Below are 14,387 nucleotides of genomic sequence, written 5' to 3'. Positions count from 1 at the left end.
AAGTTGGCATTCTGTGTACAAAAGACTACAGAGCCTGGTGTTAACATCTTTATTGTCCATACACACCTATGCATTAAATCAAAGCATAACTATTTAAAATCAATTCATAAATATTTTATCCCCATACCCCCTGATCTCGAGAAAAACAATGTAAAAAAAGTCATACACATGTAACATGTAGAGAGAAGAACCCACTCCTCCAGGAGACAGAAGGAGGAGTCTAATACAACGTATCCCTGCTACACCAAAATCCAAACCTCAGCCATGACAGCTGCTGCCAAACTGTCTGAAACTCCATTTTATTTACAGTTTCACTGATTCTGACAAGCTGAATAAATATCTGTAGCTTAACTTTATATATTTGAGCATGGATGACCACGTCCACCAGCGATGTGAACCTGAGGAGGTTCAACATACTCCAACAGCCATCAGCTGATTGTTATAAAATCCCCCCCAAACCCAACCTTCAATATAACCACAACAAGTGAAACCAAGAGATGGTCTGGTCATTTAAAGTGTTCTGGAAGTGCAGGGAGAGGGATACCTTAGACAGGCCCTCTTCAGTGGGAACAACACGGCTTCAAAGATGTCCTTTGTTTGTGTGTTTTTCTCTGGTCAAAGTGAACAAAGCGAGTTCAGCTGTAAAGACAGAGTGTGTGAGTCTGTATGTTTCGGATGTGATGGTGTGTCTATTGTGACAGTCATAAGTATGTGTGCTACAGCCCTCTGTGTGTGTTACAGCCCTGTGTGTGTGTGTGTGTGTGTGAGAGAGAGTGTGTGTGTGAGAGAGAGAGAGAGAGAGAGAGAGAGAGAGAGAGAGAGTGTGTGAGAGAGTGTGTGTTGCAGCCCTACGTGTGTGTATGTGTACACGTATATCAGTTCAGGGATAGGCTACAAAGTTGGCAGGGAAGATTCCAACCCGCCCCCCCAGACGACCTTCCCACCAGTCGTACTGGGAATCCGTCTTGGTAACCACGGTGATCTGGTCGCCAGGGCTGAAGCTTAAGTCGCCAGGCTGCTGTCCCATGAAGGGATGTATCGCCGTGACAACGAGATGGTCTCCTGAGCTGGCCGCAACGGCCCCAGGTGCTGGGAGGAGACAAGTAACCACGGTTACTACAACAGTAATTGTATCCCCTCATGTATTGACATACCGTTACTGTCTGAATGTTAAGGTTATCATTTAGTTACAGAATGCTCAGATTCATTCATGCTCAGATTCACGTTCCGTTTGGATTCACGTTCATGTTCAGATTCATGTTCTATGGGCATGGCAGAGCAGAGAGAAGAGATGATTCGTACCATACAGGTTCAGAACAGCTTTAGAGGCAGTGCTGAAGACCGCTGTGGAGGAGAACAGAGGCCTGGTTACACACAGGACATGAGGAGGAATTGCCTCTCTTTTGGAACACAACCTGAAGACCTGGCTGCAGTAATGACTGGCTACCACACCAGAGGGCAGTATAACCTTGGTACAGAGAGAGAGGGAGCAAGAGAGAGAGAGAGAAAGAGAGAGAGGGAGAGAGAGGGAGAAAGTGTGTGCTGTGTAAGGACAAGACAGTGAGTGTGTGTTTGGCACAAATTATTCACATGGGTCACAAAAGAACACTGTTGTGTAGATACGCGGTCACACAACCTCAGACTAATATTTACCTGCAAACCCCCCCCCCCCCCCCCCCGCCCCCTTCTATCCCCTGAGGAAAGCTGCACTGGCTCATCACACAACAGGAAGGTTCTTTCCATCTATCCATAGTAATGAACAGATCTCTCCTAGTCCATTAATGAGACTAACAACAGCCCCCCCAAGACTGTTTCCCCTCTCTCAGCACCCCCACCTCCCTCCCTTCCCCCTCTCCGTACTTAAGTCTTGATACAATTATTCCTTTATTATGGCAGGTCCTATTCTCCCAGCCCAGTGGGGATCAGGTATGTTTAGTTTGGCGTATCTAAACGAGGTCACAGTTTAATATATCACTTATATGTACACACACACACACCTCTCGGGTCTCACCTCGAGGTGCATGCGAGCACATACTGTACTTAAGCAGACACACGTTCAAGTAGACACACGCTCACATGGTCGCGCGCACACACCTCGACTTTCATCTCACTACTTGTCGACATGGTGGTGTGTGTTTTGGCAATGAAGTCGGCCACTGTGTAAATGAAAGCATTCCTCTGTCATTGAACCACTGAAGCCTGAACAAACAAACACACACACACACACACACCTGTTGTCAGTATGTTACCCTCTCCATTGTGAGAGCAGTTAAACTGTCACTTGTCCCCTTCTCTCACCCCTCCATCTGTACTTTCCTGGGAGAGCACCATCAGACCAGACTAATCCAACCCTAACCTTGCTCATCGAGAGCACCATCAGACCAGACTAATCCAACCCTAACCTTGCTCATCAAGAGCACCATCAGACCAGACTAATCCAACCCTAACCTTGCTCATCGAGAGCACCATCAGACCAGACTAATCCAACCCTAACCTTGCTCAGCGAGAGCACCATCAGACCAGACTAATCCAACCCTAACCTTGCTCATCGAGAGCACCATCAGACCAGACTAATCCAACCCTAACCTTGCTCATCGAGAGCACCATCAGACCAGACTAATCCAACCCTAACCTTGCTCAGCGAGAGCACCATCAGACCAGAATAATCAAACCCTGACCAGTATGGTTATACTGTTGCAGACACTACCATCGGACTGGACTGCTACATAAGGGCAGGGAGGGTAAAGTGAGGGATGGAAGGGTGAGAGGAATAATGAGAGAGTCACAGATGGTCTCAAACGACCTATTAGACGCATCTCATCATCATCATCATCATCATCATCATCTCTAGGGAACATGGTGTCTGGCTAGAACAGAGTGTGTGTGTGTGTGTGTGTCTGCGTCACAGTAAGGCCAACACAGGGCTAATATCCACTCAGCTCTACAATTACATCACTCACAGATCACCTCTGTGTCGCTCTCTCTCTCTCTGTCACACACACAGCCTGTTTTACCTTGACTACTAATGGTACAAAAATGATGGTGGTGGTGGGAGGATGAGGAAGATGAAGAGTCCCTCACCTTGGTTGACGCTGTCGTTTTTGAAACCAGAGATGTTTGGGTAAATGGATGGTTTGGGTTCTAGTAACACACAGGAAGTATCAATCAAATGACATATTCGACTTTGTGTTCAGGAACAGTATACAACTACCGGAAACCCCAGGCATGCCACCACCTTTTACATCCAGTTGTGTCTGCAGAAAACAGTGTGTGTGTGGTACCTTGCGTCCTCTGTGTGCTGGTGGATCTATGTGCAGCTGGAGCTCTGGGTCTGGTGGGGGCCTGACACACACACACACACACACGCACGCACGCACGCACGCACGCACACACACACGCACACAAAGCATTAATGAGAGAGACGAGAAAATAGAGGAAGAGAGTGAGAATGGAAGAAAAAGAATAGTTAGGAGAGCGAGGGAGAGAGAAAGTGGGTGAAGAGAGATACTGAGTGTGAGACAGGATGAAAGAGAGAGCATGAGAGAGAGAGAGAGAGACAGAGAGAGAGAGACAGAGAGAGAGAGACAGAGAAAGATTACCACATAAAGAAGGAATTCAGCAAAGACAGGAACCAGCACCTGCCTTGTTGGTAGCATGGTTTAGACATGCTTCAGTACAGTGATAGACAGCGTGCGTGTGTTCACTTAGGTGAGTAATTGTGTGTATGTGAGTAAATGTGTGTATGTGAATACCCGTCGTTGTGTGTGCACTACCTTGGAGCGCAGGTCCCTGCTGGTCCAATTGTTGCTGCATTTCTAAGCTTAATCATGCAGTATGGTGTACAGGTATGTGTGTGTGTGTGTGTGCTACCTTGGAGATCTTGCCGGTCCAGTCATTGCAGTACTTCTCGGTGTAGTCCTGCAGGATGGTGTACAGGTTGGAAGCTTCTGGAGGGGGATCCACATCTCCGTTTAATATGGCCGATGCTCGGATGTCCTGGGAATAGAACCTACACACACACACACACACACACACACACCTCAATACTTAATAACACAAGAATGCATACAATAAAATATATAAAACCACAACAGACAAGGCACAGACACTAAAAACACAAGCAGGGATATAGTAGACAGGACAGCAAGGTCTCTCTCACACACACATAGGTCGTACTTGCGGTTGGTCTCCTTGCGCTCTATAAGGCAGGACCCCTCCAGAGATATTCCAGCAAACAGGCCTCTGGACTTACAGTAGGTGAACACTGCTGCGGTACTACGCAGAGCTATGTCTGCCTCCACGTTCCTGACACACACACAGAGAAAAACACACACACACAGACAGACAGACACACACACACACACACAGAAAAACACACACACACAGAGAAAAACACACACACACACACACACACACAGAGAAAAACACACACACACACACACAGACAGACACACACACACACACACACACACACACGCAGATACCATTATAATCATCTTGCAATCATAAAACAGTTTGACAGTCGGTGTTGGAGAAGCTTGTAGAGACAGAGAGTGATACAGACGTCATCGTATGTGTGAACCTGACGAGGAACCATTTCCTCTCCCTCTGATCTGCTGACTCAACCGGGCGGCGATCTTGCTCCTCTGCCCCATATCACCCTGCACTCAGCAATTGTGACACACGCACGCACACAGACACAAAAAACCCCACCACCCCATGTCAGCTCCACTCCTTTGAAAGCTAATTGTATTTTCCCTACTTTAATTGACCTGTCGCCCGATTCTAAATAAAGAGTGTGTGTGTGTGTGTGTGTGCGGGATTCTCCTGCGGGCATCATTCCACCTGCACCCATAAACAACAATTAACCTGTGCCAACATGAGCAACCCTGCTGACACACACACACACAGACACACACACACACAACCTTCCACCTAATCTCCCTCAGAAAACCGTACTGACACACACAGAGCTATAAAAACAATAACCACTTTCACAACAAACTTCATCTGTCAACACATTCTAACGACATTCCCCAACTGCACACGCGATCAACTGGTTAAGGGTTGAGGAAAGAAAATCATTTTGAGGGCGTCCCCTCACCCCTACTGCCACCCTGGAGTGTGTGTGTGTGTTCCTGGAGTCATCATTTGAATCATCTGGCCTCCGTAACAAGCAGTGCCTGCTGGGATTTGAATAATGTCATCATAGCTAGTGCTGGTAAACTGGCCCCTGTATCACACAGACACACACACCTACAGTAGTAGCTGACCACAGATTTACATTTAGTCATTTAGCAGACACTCTTATCCAGAGCGACATACAGTAAGTACAGGGACATTCCCCCAAGTAGGGTGAAGTGCCTTGCCCAAGGACACAACATTCCCTAACCGCTCAGCCTCCTGACACCTGACAGATAATTGAGTTTTGTTTACCACCATCCTCCCACGGCCCAACTCAAGTGTGACCAATAGGGAGAGAGCAGGAAGTGTCCCAGCAGATCAGCTAACACCACATAAATCCCCACGTTTTTAAACATGACTCACATGACCACTGACTCCTCTGTGATTCCTGGAACGGGGAAAATGAAATGTGTGTGTGCATGTGTTGGTTTAAGAGAGAGGAGGAGGTCACCCTGGACTCTCATTGGGAGACTTCCTATCATGGGTACAGTTAAGAAAGCTAGATTCATATGGAGTGAATAAACAGTGTGTGCAGCCGACACAAAGAACCTTGGCAGTCTGGGTGTTGGTATCTGCATACATGTGTGTATACTATATGTTGTTCCTGTGTAAGTGTGTGTATGTACACAGCATGTTTCTGTGTGTGGGAGTACGTATACTGTATATTGTTCCTGTGTGTGTGTATAACGCATGTTTGTGTGTATACTAGGTGTGGGCGATATGACCAAAATCTTCTATCACGGTATGAGTAATTTTATATCACGGTTACGGTATATAACACGGTTTATTACACGGCTGTTCTTAAAGCTGTAGAATGCTCCATTCACTTGAATGGGGTTTCCCAACGTTCTGCGGTGAACAATTTTTTCATATTTGACCGTTGCTATGCATATTTGACTGCTGTCAAGGGAAGTTGCCTTTTTGCCTCGGATTCACGTCTTTCGTAGCACTCCGCAATTAGTCCGGTAACTTTTCAACCCCAGTGTACTCAGTTGCTTAGCGACGTCAGCTGATTTGAAGCCTAAAGAATGTTCAACGTCTATGAAGTTCAACGTCTTTGGCGAACTATTTCTCTGCTGATCAACACTACGAATGGTAACAAATAAATTGTAAAAAGACACACTGTGTTAAGTAATTTTTTCGGCAAGTAGCTGTGTAATAAGCGGGATAATGTATAGAACAGCTTAGTCTGGTCTAAGTGTCCCGACACTTAGACTTGTCGGGGCTTATTTTCCCGATAATGACCGGCGTTCTATACATTATCCCTTACATATCTCATGTGAGTAGGGGGGTGGGGGGTTATGGCATATATGCTTAATAAGAATGTATGAAATACATCATTTAAACCAATAAAAAAATTAAATAAAAAAATACCGCGGTTGAAACGGTATAGCGAAATCTCTCCCGGTAGACACATTTCTACCGTCGCACGGTATGTACCGTCATACCGCCCAGCCCTAGTGTATACTGTATGTTGTTCCTGTGCATGTGCGTGTGTGTATACTGCATGTTCTTGTGTGTGTGTTCCATCACCTGCCCATCGGCCCCACTGCCACAGTACAGTTGCCCCCCAGGGTCAGGTTGCCCCCCTTAGTGAAGGCCTCCACCGCTCTCCTCTGGTTCAGGATGATCACCAGGTCTGATACCTGCACACACACACACAGCAATTGATTGATCAGCGCGGAACTGGAGGTGTGTACAGTAATTGTGCTCGGGGACAGGGGATGCGTTTCAAAACAAACAAGGATATGGTTCCCCCGTCTCCCCCGGCGATGGTGCGGGGCCTGCCCGTCTGGGGGGGGCGGGGGGTCTCCGACCCAGAGGGCCTCGTCACTGAGCTTCCATTACATTATCTAAGCATCTCAAGCCACTTATTAAGAGAGAGAGGAGAGGAAGGGAGAGAAGTGGAGTGTCAATGTGTGCTTATGCGCGTATGCCCGTGTGTGTATGTGTGTATGTGTGTGTGTGTGTGTGATGGGAGGACTGACTGGGTGAGGTTGAGACCTGTTGCCACCTATGGTCTCATTAATAACTTTCACACACCACGCCAGGAGGGAGAACAATGGGGCTCTTATTCACCTGTGGCTGAGGGGTTTGTGTGCGTGTGCCTCTGTGCGCATGTGCTCGTGTGACCGCAGCGAGAGAACTACACCGACAGCTACTGAACAGAGTCCTGTTAAGAATCATGATACAAATACCAAAATAGAAACTCTCTCTCCTCCAACTCCCCCACCCCCTCTCCTCTCCCACCCCCCCCCCCCCCCCCCCAGAGAGGAACAGGAACACCCCTCGGAGCCAGGGGCACGGAGCATGACTAGGCCCAGGGTGGCAGAGCCGAGGGAGGCAACTTGGGACGGAGGGGGAGAGAGAGAGAGAACCCTGACCTTATAATACACAGCTGCTCTCACAACCAAACAACACCTCAGCTCAGCTGAGTCTCTGGATGGCATGTGAAAGGCTGCAAACCTTCTAGAAACATCTTAAAAACATATAAGCTGGATCCCAACACCACACGCTGCAACACCCCTAAGCTTCCTTCTTCCTGCTGACGGATCTCTCTCTCTCTCTCTCTCTCTCTCTCTCTCTCTCTCTCTAGTTCCCACGACGCTGCTTCCTCTGCTCTCAGGCAGGCAGGGTCACCCTCACACTGTGGCTCTAAACTCTCTGACCCTTAGGGGGAGGGGGAGAGGGGGGGAGAGAGAGGGAGGAGAGCGAAAGAAAGAAAGAGGAGACGAGAGTAAGAAAAAACGAAAATAGAGAGAGAAGAGGTAGAAAGTGGGAGAGAGAGTGTGTGTGTTGACAGATGGTGTGTTTTAAGTGTTTCTGTGTCACTCGGGGAGAGCGCAGTAGAGGGGATTCACTCAGCGGGTCAGACAGCGTCTGGTCTGGCCTTCAATCACAACCCTGACAGCTCCACTAAAAAGATCACCAGGAAACAACACACACACTTCACAGCTAAGAAAACACACTCGCGAGGAGCAGACGGTTATCATAACATCGTCTGGAACGCCGGTACAAGCCCAAGAAGCATGGGTGCCGTGTGAGAACGTGTGTGTATGAGTGAGTACCTCAACTCCTATCTCGAAGCCTCCGCCCAGACCTGCGATACCAATGGCAGAGGGAGCAGACCAACCTATGGGACAGGAAGAGACAGAATGCTCTGTACAAGGGAGAATCCAGAATTCTCATCCCATCTCAATCCCATCACAGGTCACACAGAACCATCTAGGGCTCCACACAGAACCCATCACAGAAGAAAAAAAAAGTATGGTTACATTCAGCCTCTTAGAACAAACACAGGGACCGTGTGTGTGTGTGTTTACTTACGTCCGTCTGGAAGCCGAGCGATGACGATGCCGCTGCCGGCGCGAGCCGTGATCATGAAGCCAGCCTTGACCACCGAGATGATGGCCAGACCCTGGGCCTTGGCTATCACATGAGCTGGAGGGACACACACACACACACACATAAAACAAGAGTGAGTTAAGGCCATGTTAGTATGTTGGTTACATCACTTGCTGCTAGACCAGGATCAGAGTGGCTGTCACCAGCCAGTCTGACAGGAACAACTGCCAGGAGAGACACCGACCAGACAGACGAGAGAGAGACAGGAAGAGAGAGAGACAGGAAGAGAGAAAGACAGACAGACGAGAGAGAGACAGAAAGAGAGAAAGACAGACAGGAAGAGAGACAGGGAGAGAGACAGAGATAGAGAGAGACAGACAGGAAGAGAGACAGAAAGAGAGAGACAGGAAGAGAGACAAGAAGAGAGAGACAGGAAAAGAGAGAGAGAGACAGGAAGAGAGAGAGACAGGAAGAGAGAGACAAGAAGAGAGAGAGACAGGAAGAGAGAGAGACAGGAAGAGAGAGAGACAGACAGACAGGAAGAGAGAGACAGGGATAGAGAGAGAGAGACAGGAAGAGAGACAGAAAGAGACAAGAAGAGAGAGAGACAAGAAGAGAGAAAGACAGGAAGAGAGAGAGACAGGAAGGAAGGAAGAGAGACAGTCGATGGAGACAAGGTTTACTGAAAGAGAATGAGGGGGGAACAAAGGGAGAGAATGAATGACAGGAAAAGAGAAAAGTGCATACTGTATAAGATGTGAACACACACCTGGGATGAGTATGTCTGGCCCATTGCCCTTGGTGATGTCAGTGAACTCTCGAAGGATCTTGGCAGCTTTCTTAGCCTCCGACTTCAGGTTGGATGGGATGGGGTTATTCACTTTGGAGGTAAACACACACACACAATGAGTTGAGTTTCTTGAGCACGCTTCATCGGCAGGTTGTCCCCTCACAGACACCATTTTTTCAAGGTTTTTCACTTCATGAGAAAATGTATAGGAATTTGGGGGTAAGGAACAAGAACAAAAGTTGTCTTTTTTTGTGTGCATACGATATAACACACCTCCCTCTCTCACTAGGTAAGCCCCAGTCCCAGCAATACCAAGGAATAAAACTTTGTTACCAAACAAGAAAGACACCATACCACTGCAATTAGCCGTCGAATCCTAATGTGGTGATGTAACCTTTATCAGAACAGTAAGCCATGACTAAGGACAAATGGATGTATATAGAGATTCGAGACGCATCATAATCATTGTTAGAATTACTTGTTCCTCGGGTAAACGGCTGTTTGGGGAAGTGTGTCTGTTAGACTGGCTGGCCAGGCTCTTCTCAGTACTGGGCTGGTATGCACCAGCAAGCCCCTCCCAAGCCATGGGGCCTTCAGACAATTCCATATTGCTCTGAATCATTTAATTAGCCAGATCACCAGATCCCAGCTGCACATCAAACAGGAGAGGGTGTGTGTGTGCGTGTGTCAGGGTGGCTCAGAAAATGTGAGAGTCACTCTGAATGCCGTCTCTCCGGTTTAAGTATTTTAGTCGAACCTGCAATGTGGACAGACAGACTGGCTGACAGACTGACAGTATGGTTGACAGGTAAACTGACAGTCAGACACGCAAGCAGAGGACAAGAAAGGACATGAGAGGAGGGGAGTGGAGAGAGGAGAGAGGAGAGAGGAGAGAGGAGAGAGGAGAGAGGAGAGAGGAGAGAGAGAGAGAGAGAGAGAGAGAGAGAGAGAGAGAGAGAGAGAGAGAGAGAGAGAGAGAGAGAGAGAGAGAGAGAGAGAGAGAGAGAGAGAGAGAGAGAGAGAGAGAGATGGGAGAGGGCAGAGAAGAGAGGACAGAGAGGACAGAGAGGACAGAGAGGAGAAGCAGCAGTTATGGATCTTGAGTGGGTACGAATGGACTGTTCTGAGGTTTCTGGGTCGTAAGCCGTTGTGTTCCAGAACACTAGTCCTGGGGCCCTGCCAGGGAGACTGAGGGGCAGTGTGTCTGGGGAGCCCATGGGGCTTATGCTGCCTTGTACAGGGCTTGCATCATATTGATTTCTGCATTGACAATGCTCTGATTATATCACTTCTAGGTCTGTGTATACCCCCTTCTGTCTATGTATCTCTCCTCTTTTCCACATCCTCCCTCTCCATCTCCTCTCCTCCATCTTCCTTCTCCAACTCCCCCCCTCTCAGTGTCACCTGTTCTATCCTGGTGGATCACAAAGTCACATGCACAGCCAAAAGGCTGTGTGGTACTTTGTTTCACTGGCAAATGAACACACACACACGCGCATGATGAGACAAAAACAAGTAACAGGCTGAACTGAGGGACTGAGGAGAGAACCTCAGGACAGATAAAGTCAGTAACGAAGCTTGTGATCAAATCCTGACCCCCCCCCCCCCCCCCCAAACACACACACACACACTGCATCAGTCGTGAGATCTTCTGGTCAGTTGTGTTGGTGTATGTAGTCCCTCCAGCCGCATGGATGACGTCATCAGCTAACGACAGAAACACACAACTCAGGTGACGGATATTTATATTTATGTGGATATTTATTTAGGCCGTCCTGAGGACACCTCTCTGTGTCAATGAGGCTACAAAAACATACTCAGCCTCATCGTGGCTCAACACCAACCTGGCTGTCAGCTGACAGATTCTGACACACACACACATCAGCGCGCGCGAGCAGAGGGCTGCCTATGGGGACAGTTAGTGCAGGGGGAATGGGATATGTGTCATTACTTGTGTGATACAGTCACCCCTGCTTACGCACGTCTGCCAGACCTATCATCTGCTAATGAGACCATCAGCTCCCCAGCAGGAGCCAGTCCAAACACCAGCGCAATGCTGGCGCTAATCAATGCTAACACTCACGGCAATGCAATTACTGCTAATGCTAAACTAATGGGCAATCAGAAATGCTACACCAGAGAAGGGAAATAAGGGGAGGGCATAGAGAAAGAGGGGGAGTGAGTATGAGAGAGAGAGAGCGAGAGATGGTGAGAGACAGAAGGAGAATGAGGAAGAAGGAGAGAGATAGAGAAAGAGAGAGAGAGAAAGAGACAGACAGAGGCTTACAGAGGAGGACAACACATAGATACAGAGAAAGATGGGTAGAGGGAGGGGGGGGTTTTGCTAAAAACAGACAGCCATATTTCACCCAACAATTTGCACAGGGTTTATGAATGAGCTGGTTAAATGTTAATGAAATGTGATTGAGGATACTGCAGCCAGGGGGGTGATGGACAGAGGGTTGTTTGTCTGAACACACCTGAACTGAGACTGGCAACACATACACGTGCAATGTGTGTGTGTGTTTGGGAGTCTGAGTCTGAGTCTGTGAGTGAGTGAGTGAGTGAGTGAGTGAGTGAGAGAGTATATGCGTGCGTTCATCCTTGCTACAGTTGCCTGAGGGCTGAGACACAAATGTTTCAGCAATGCAACGCTGAATAACTTTGATGTAAACTGTGGCAGATTTGATGGATTCCCTGTCCCACTGTCACAACAGGCATTAAACATACAGGGCCGCCACAACACGCACACAGTAATGTACAGTAAAACACCTCAAGCACGAAAAATACTGAATACAGAATTTCTGATCTATTTTAACCCTTTGTGGAACGATTGAAGGAGACCTCAACCCGTTTCTATTGGATTTAAATGGATCCTATTGTGAAGTTTGACGTAAAAAAATGCTAACTTCCAAACAGTCTGTACCTGGAGAAAATGTCAGGTTCTCAAGAAGTAATCTGAAAAAGTCGCTTTAGGGGTATTAATAATGCAAGTGCAAATTGACATTTCTTAAGACCACTAATTTATCTCTCTGCAAACTGTCCACATTAGACTATACCATAGTCTTAAATTCAAGAGGCGGTGTTTACAGATCTACATAGATCTATAAATTGCTCCATCATCTGAAAAACTCAACTAACTCAACTATGTTCTGTGAGACAGTTTGGAACCATTGCTGGAAAGCACCTGTTGGGCTACACATGCTGAGAACAAATGCAGGAATCGTAAGTGAAGGAGGATTAGTTTTACAACAAGGCTGCTTACTATCAAAACAAATGCTGTGTTTTAGTAGGCTATCGTACATTTTTCACAGGCTGTTTTTATTCCGCTACTGTATCAATCTGTCACCGAAAGCTGGCGCCAGCTTCCGCTTTTTTTTCAGTGTTCCAGTGGGGAAACCTCCCACTCCTTTACAAAACCGTCCGATACATCTCTCAGCCTGGTTTACCGTACATGGGTAAAGGCTTTCCCGACAACAGAGTAAGAGTTTGGGGGTTGTAAGATAGTGAAACTAACAGCAATACCCATCGGTTATGCAATGTCATACATTTTAGCGATATATATGTTTATAGTATTTTAAAGCAATTTCTGTAATAAAGACAAATAGATGTATATCCTACAGGCTTAAATAATTGTCTTAAAAACAGCCACTTACTTTTTCCCGAGAACGGACTCCTCTTTAAACTCCTCAATAAGTTGAGAAGTTAGCTTTCTACCACTGTCACCTGTGCCAGGTACGACGTCGTAGTTATCACTTCCCATACACCTGTTGTCATAGCTGCCTTACTCAATGTCAGAAAGACCCACCCGTGAGAAACGCAAAAATAAGAACAACTAAACTAAACAAATAATTAAAGCACACAATTACATTGATTATGGATATCTTATACCTGGCTGTATATGAGGGGATCGAAGTTTGGAACTAATTTGATAACTTTAGTTGCAGGCGACATTTTAAACAGCTTAGTTTGGAACGTGACGCACTGAACCTTACATCAGGACCAGCTGTGAGATCACATGATTTTTGATCACAAAATTCGCGCGTCAGCGGGTGCACCCACGGCAATAGAGAAATTAGAGCGCACTCTGTTTGCCGCTTCTAACAGCGATCCCCTTTTCCACGTCCCATAAATTACAATACAGTTTACATTGAGACAGAATATGTAATCCTGTTAACTTTGTGATTATACATGATTGTAGTGCTTATGTGTAGGAGTTTTTAAGAGTTGTCCAAGCGTGTGAGTACGTGCAGGCCTGTGTTTGTGAGCGTGCATGTGTGTGTTTGTGAGCGTGCATGTATGGGACAGAGTGTTGGAGCTTTTCCCCCGCCCTTAAGTAAGTCCCTCCGGATTCAAACGTCTTGTTAGGAGCCATATCCTGTGTTGACATTCACTGACAAGCACTTAATCAGGATTTCATGGGATTGCTCTGTTGGTTTTAGAAAATCCATATTACCTTATACTGCCAGAGTCAAAGAGAGAAAGACGGAGAAGGAAGAAAGAACGGGAAGAGAGACAAACACTCCCTTAATGATAACTAAGGACACTCAACATCATTCTTATACTTCCTCCCTTTTCCTCCTTCTCAACCAACTAACCTCCTGTCTTTCTCCGTTTGGTCCTGCTTTCCTTCGTCCTTTGTCTTCCATCTATAACTTCCAACTGTCCTTTACCCTTGATACTTCTCCTTTGTTTGTTCCTTTCTACCTTCCCATCATCCTTTGCCTCTCTTCTCTTTCCTTTTCTCCCTCTCTCATCCCCCCTCCTCCCCCTATTCTTGGGTCTTAAAATAACAGCCAAAGTAAACACTCGCATTGTCGTTTTATCCACAGTTATTTGTCTCTGGTATTTGGGGTGGGCTGCAATTGCCCAGGCTTGTGTGAGTGTGTGTGTGTGTGTGTACCAGCCGGGCCACCCAGTCATCAACCCCTGGTGGCGTCTCTTCAGAACTACGCACACACATCGTGGTCCCTCTGGTCTGATTGCAGGAACTGAACCACCGAGAGATTTAGATCCTGTTGGCCAGTCTTTGACAGTTTGGCAGACATGTTTAGTTTCCATGTAGCCA

General features: G+C 47.1%; 1 protein-coding gene across 2 annotated transcripts; it reads right to left on the bottom strand.

The window, feature by feature from the left end:
• Positions 1–35: 35 nt before the first annotated feature.
• On the bottom strand, positions 36–13,099 carry sh3yl1 (SH3 and SYLF domain containing 1). Of its 2 annotated transcripts, none has more exons than XM_062447233.1 (12): positions 12,976–13,099; positions 9,299–9,409; positions 8,512–8,625; positions 8,253–8,317; positions 6,718–6,830; positions 4,177–4,305; positions 3,871–4,009; positions 3,282–3,342; positions 3,082–3,141; positions 1,303–1,344; positions 847–1,089; positions 36–773 (listed from the first exon to the last, which is right to left on the bottom strand). In XM_062447233.1, coding segments are annotated over exons 1-11 (1,044 nt in total). In that variant the 5' UTR covers positions 12,977–13,099; the 3' UTR covers positions 36–773; positions 847–880. The 2 variants fall into 2 exon arrangements, with proteins under 2 accessions (XP_062303217.1, XP_062303218.1); XM_062447234.1 differs by lacking the exon at positions 12,976–13,099 and adding an exon at positions 10,037–10,070.
• Positions 13,100–14,387: the final 1,288 nt, after the last annotated feature.

This window comes from Osmerus eperlanus, chromosome 21 (assembly GCF_963692335.1).
Source record: "Osmerus eperlanus chromosome 21, fOsmEpe2.1, whole genome shotgun sequence".
In the NCBI taxonomy this organism is placed as follows: Eukaryota; Metazoa; Chordata; class Actinopteri; order Osmeriformes; family Osmeridae; genus Osmerus; species Osmerus eperlanus.
This window is presented reverse-complemented; position numbering and strand designations above follow the sequence as displayed.

What these genes read in the sequence shown, in the direction of transcription:
- sh3yl1 (XM_062447233.1), bottom strand. An exon ending in GCAGTGGGGCCGATGGGCAG is followed by an intron (nt 4,306 to 6,717) that starts GTGATGGAACAC and finishes TGTGTGTGTCAG; the next exon opens with GAACGTGGAGGCAGACATAG. An exon ending in AGCTGTTCTGAACCTGTATG is followed by an intron (nt 1,090 to 1,302) that starts GTACGAATCATC and finishes GTCTCCTCCCAG; the next exon opens with CACCTGGGGCCGTTGCGGCC.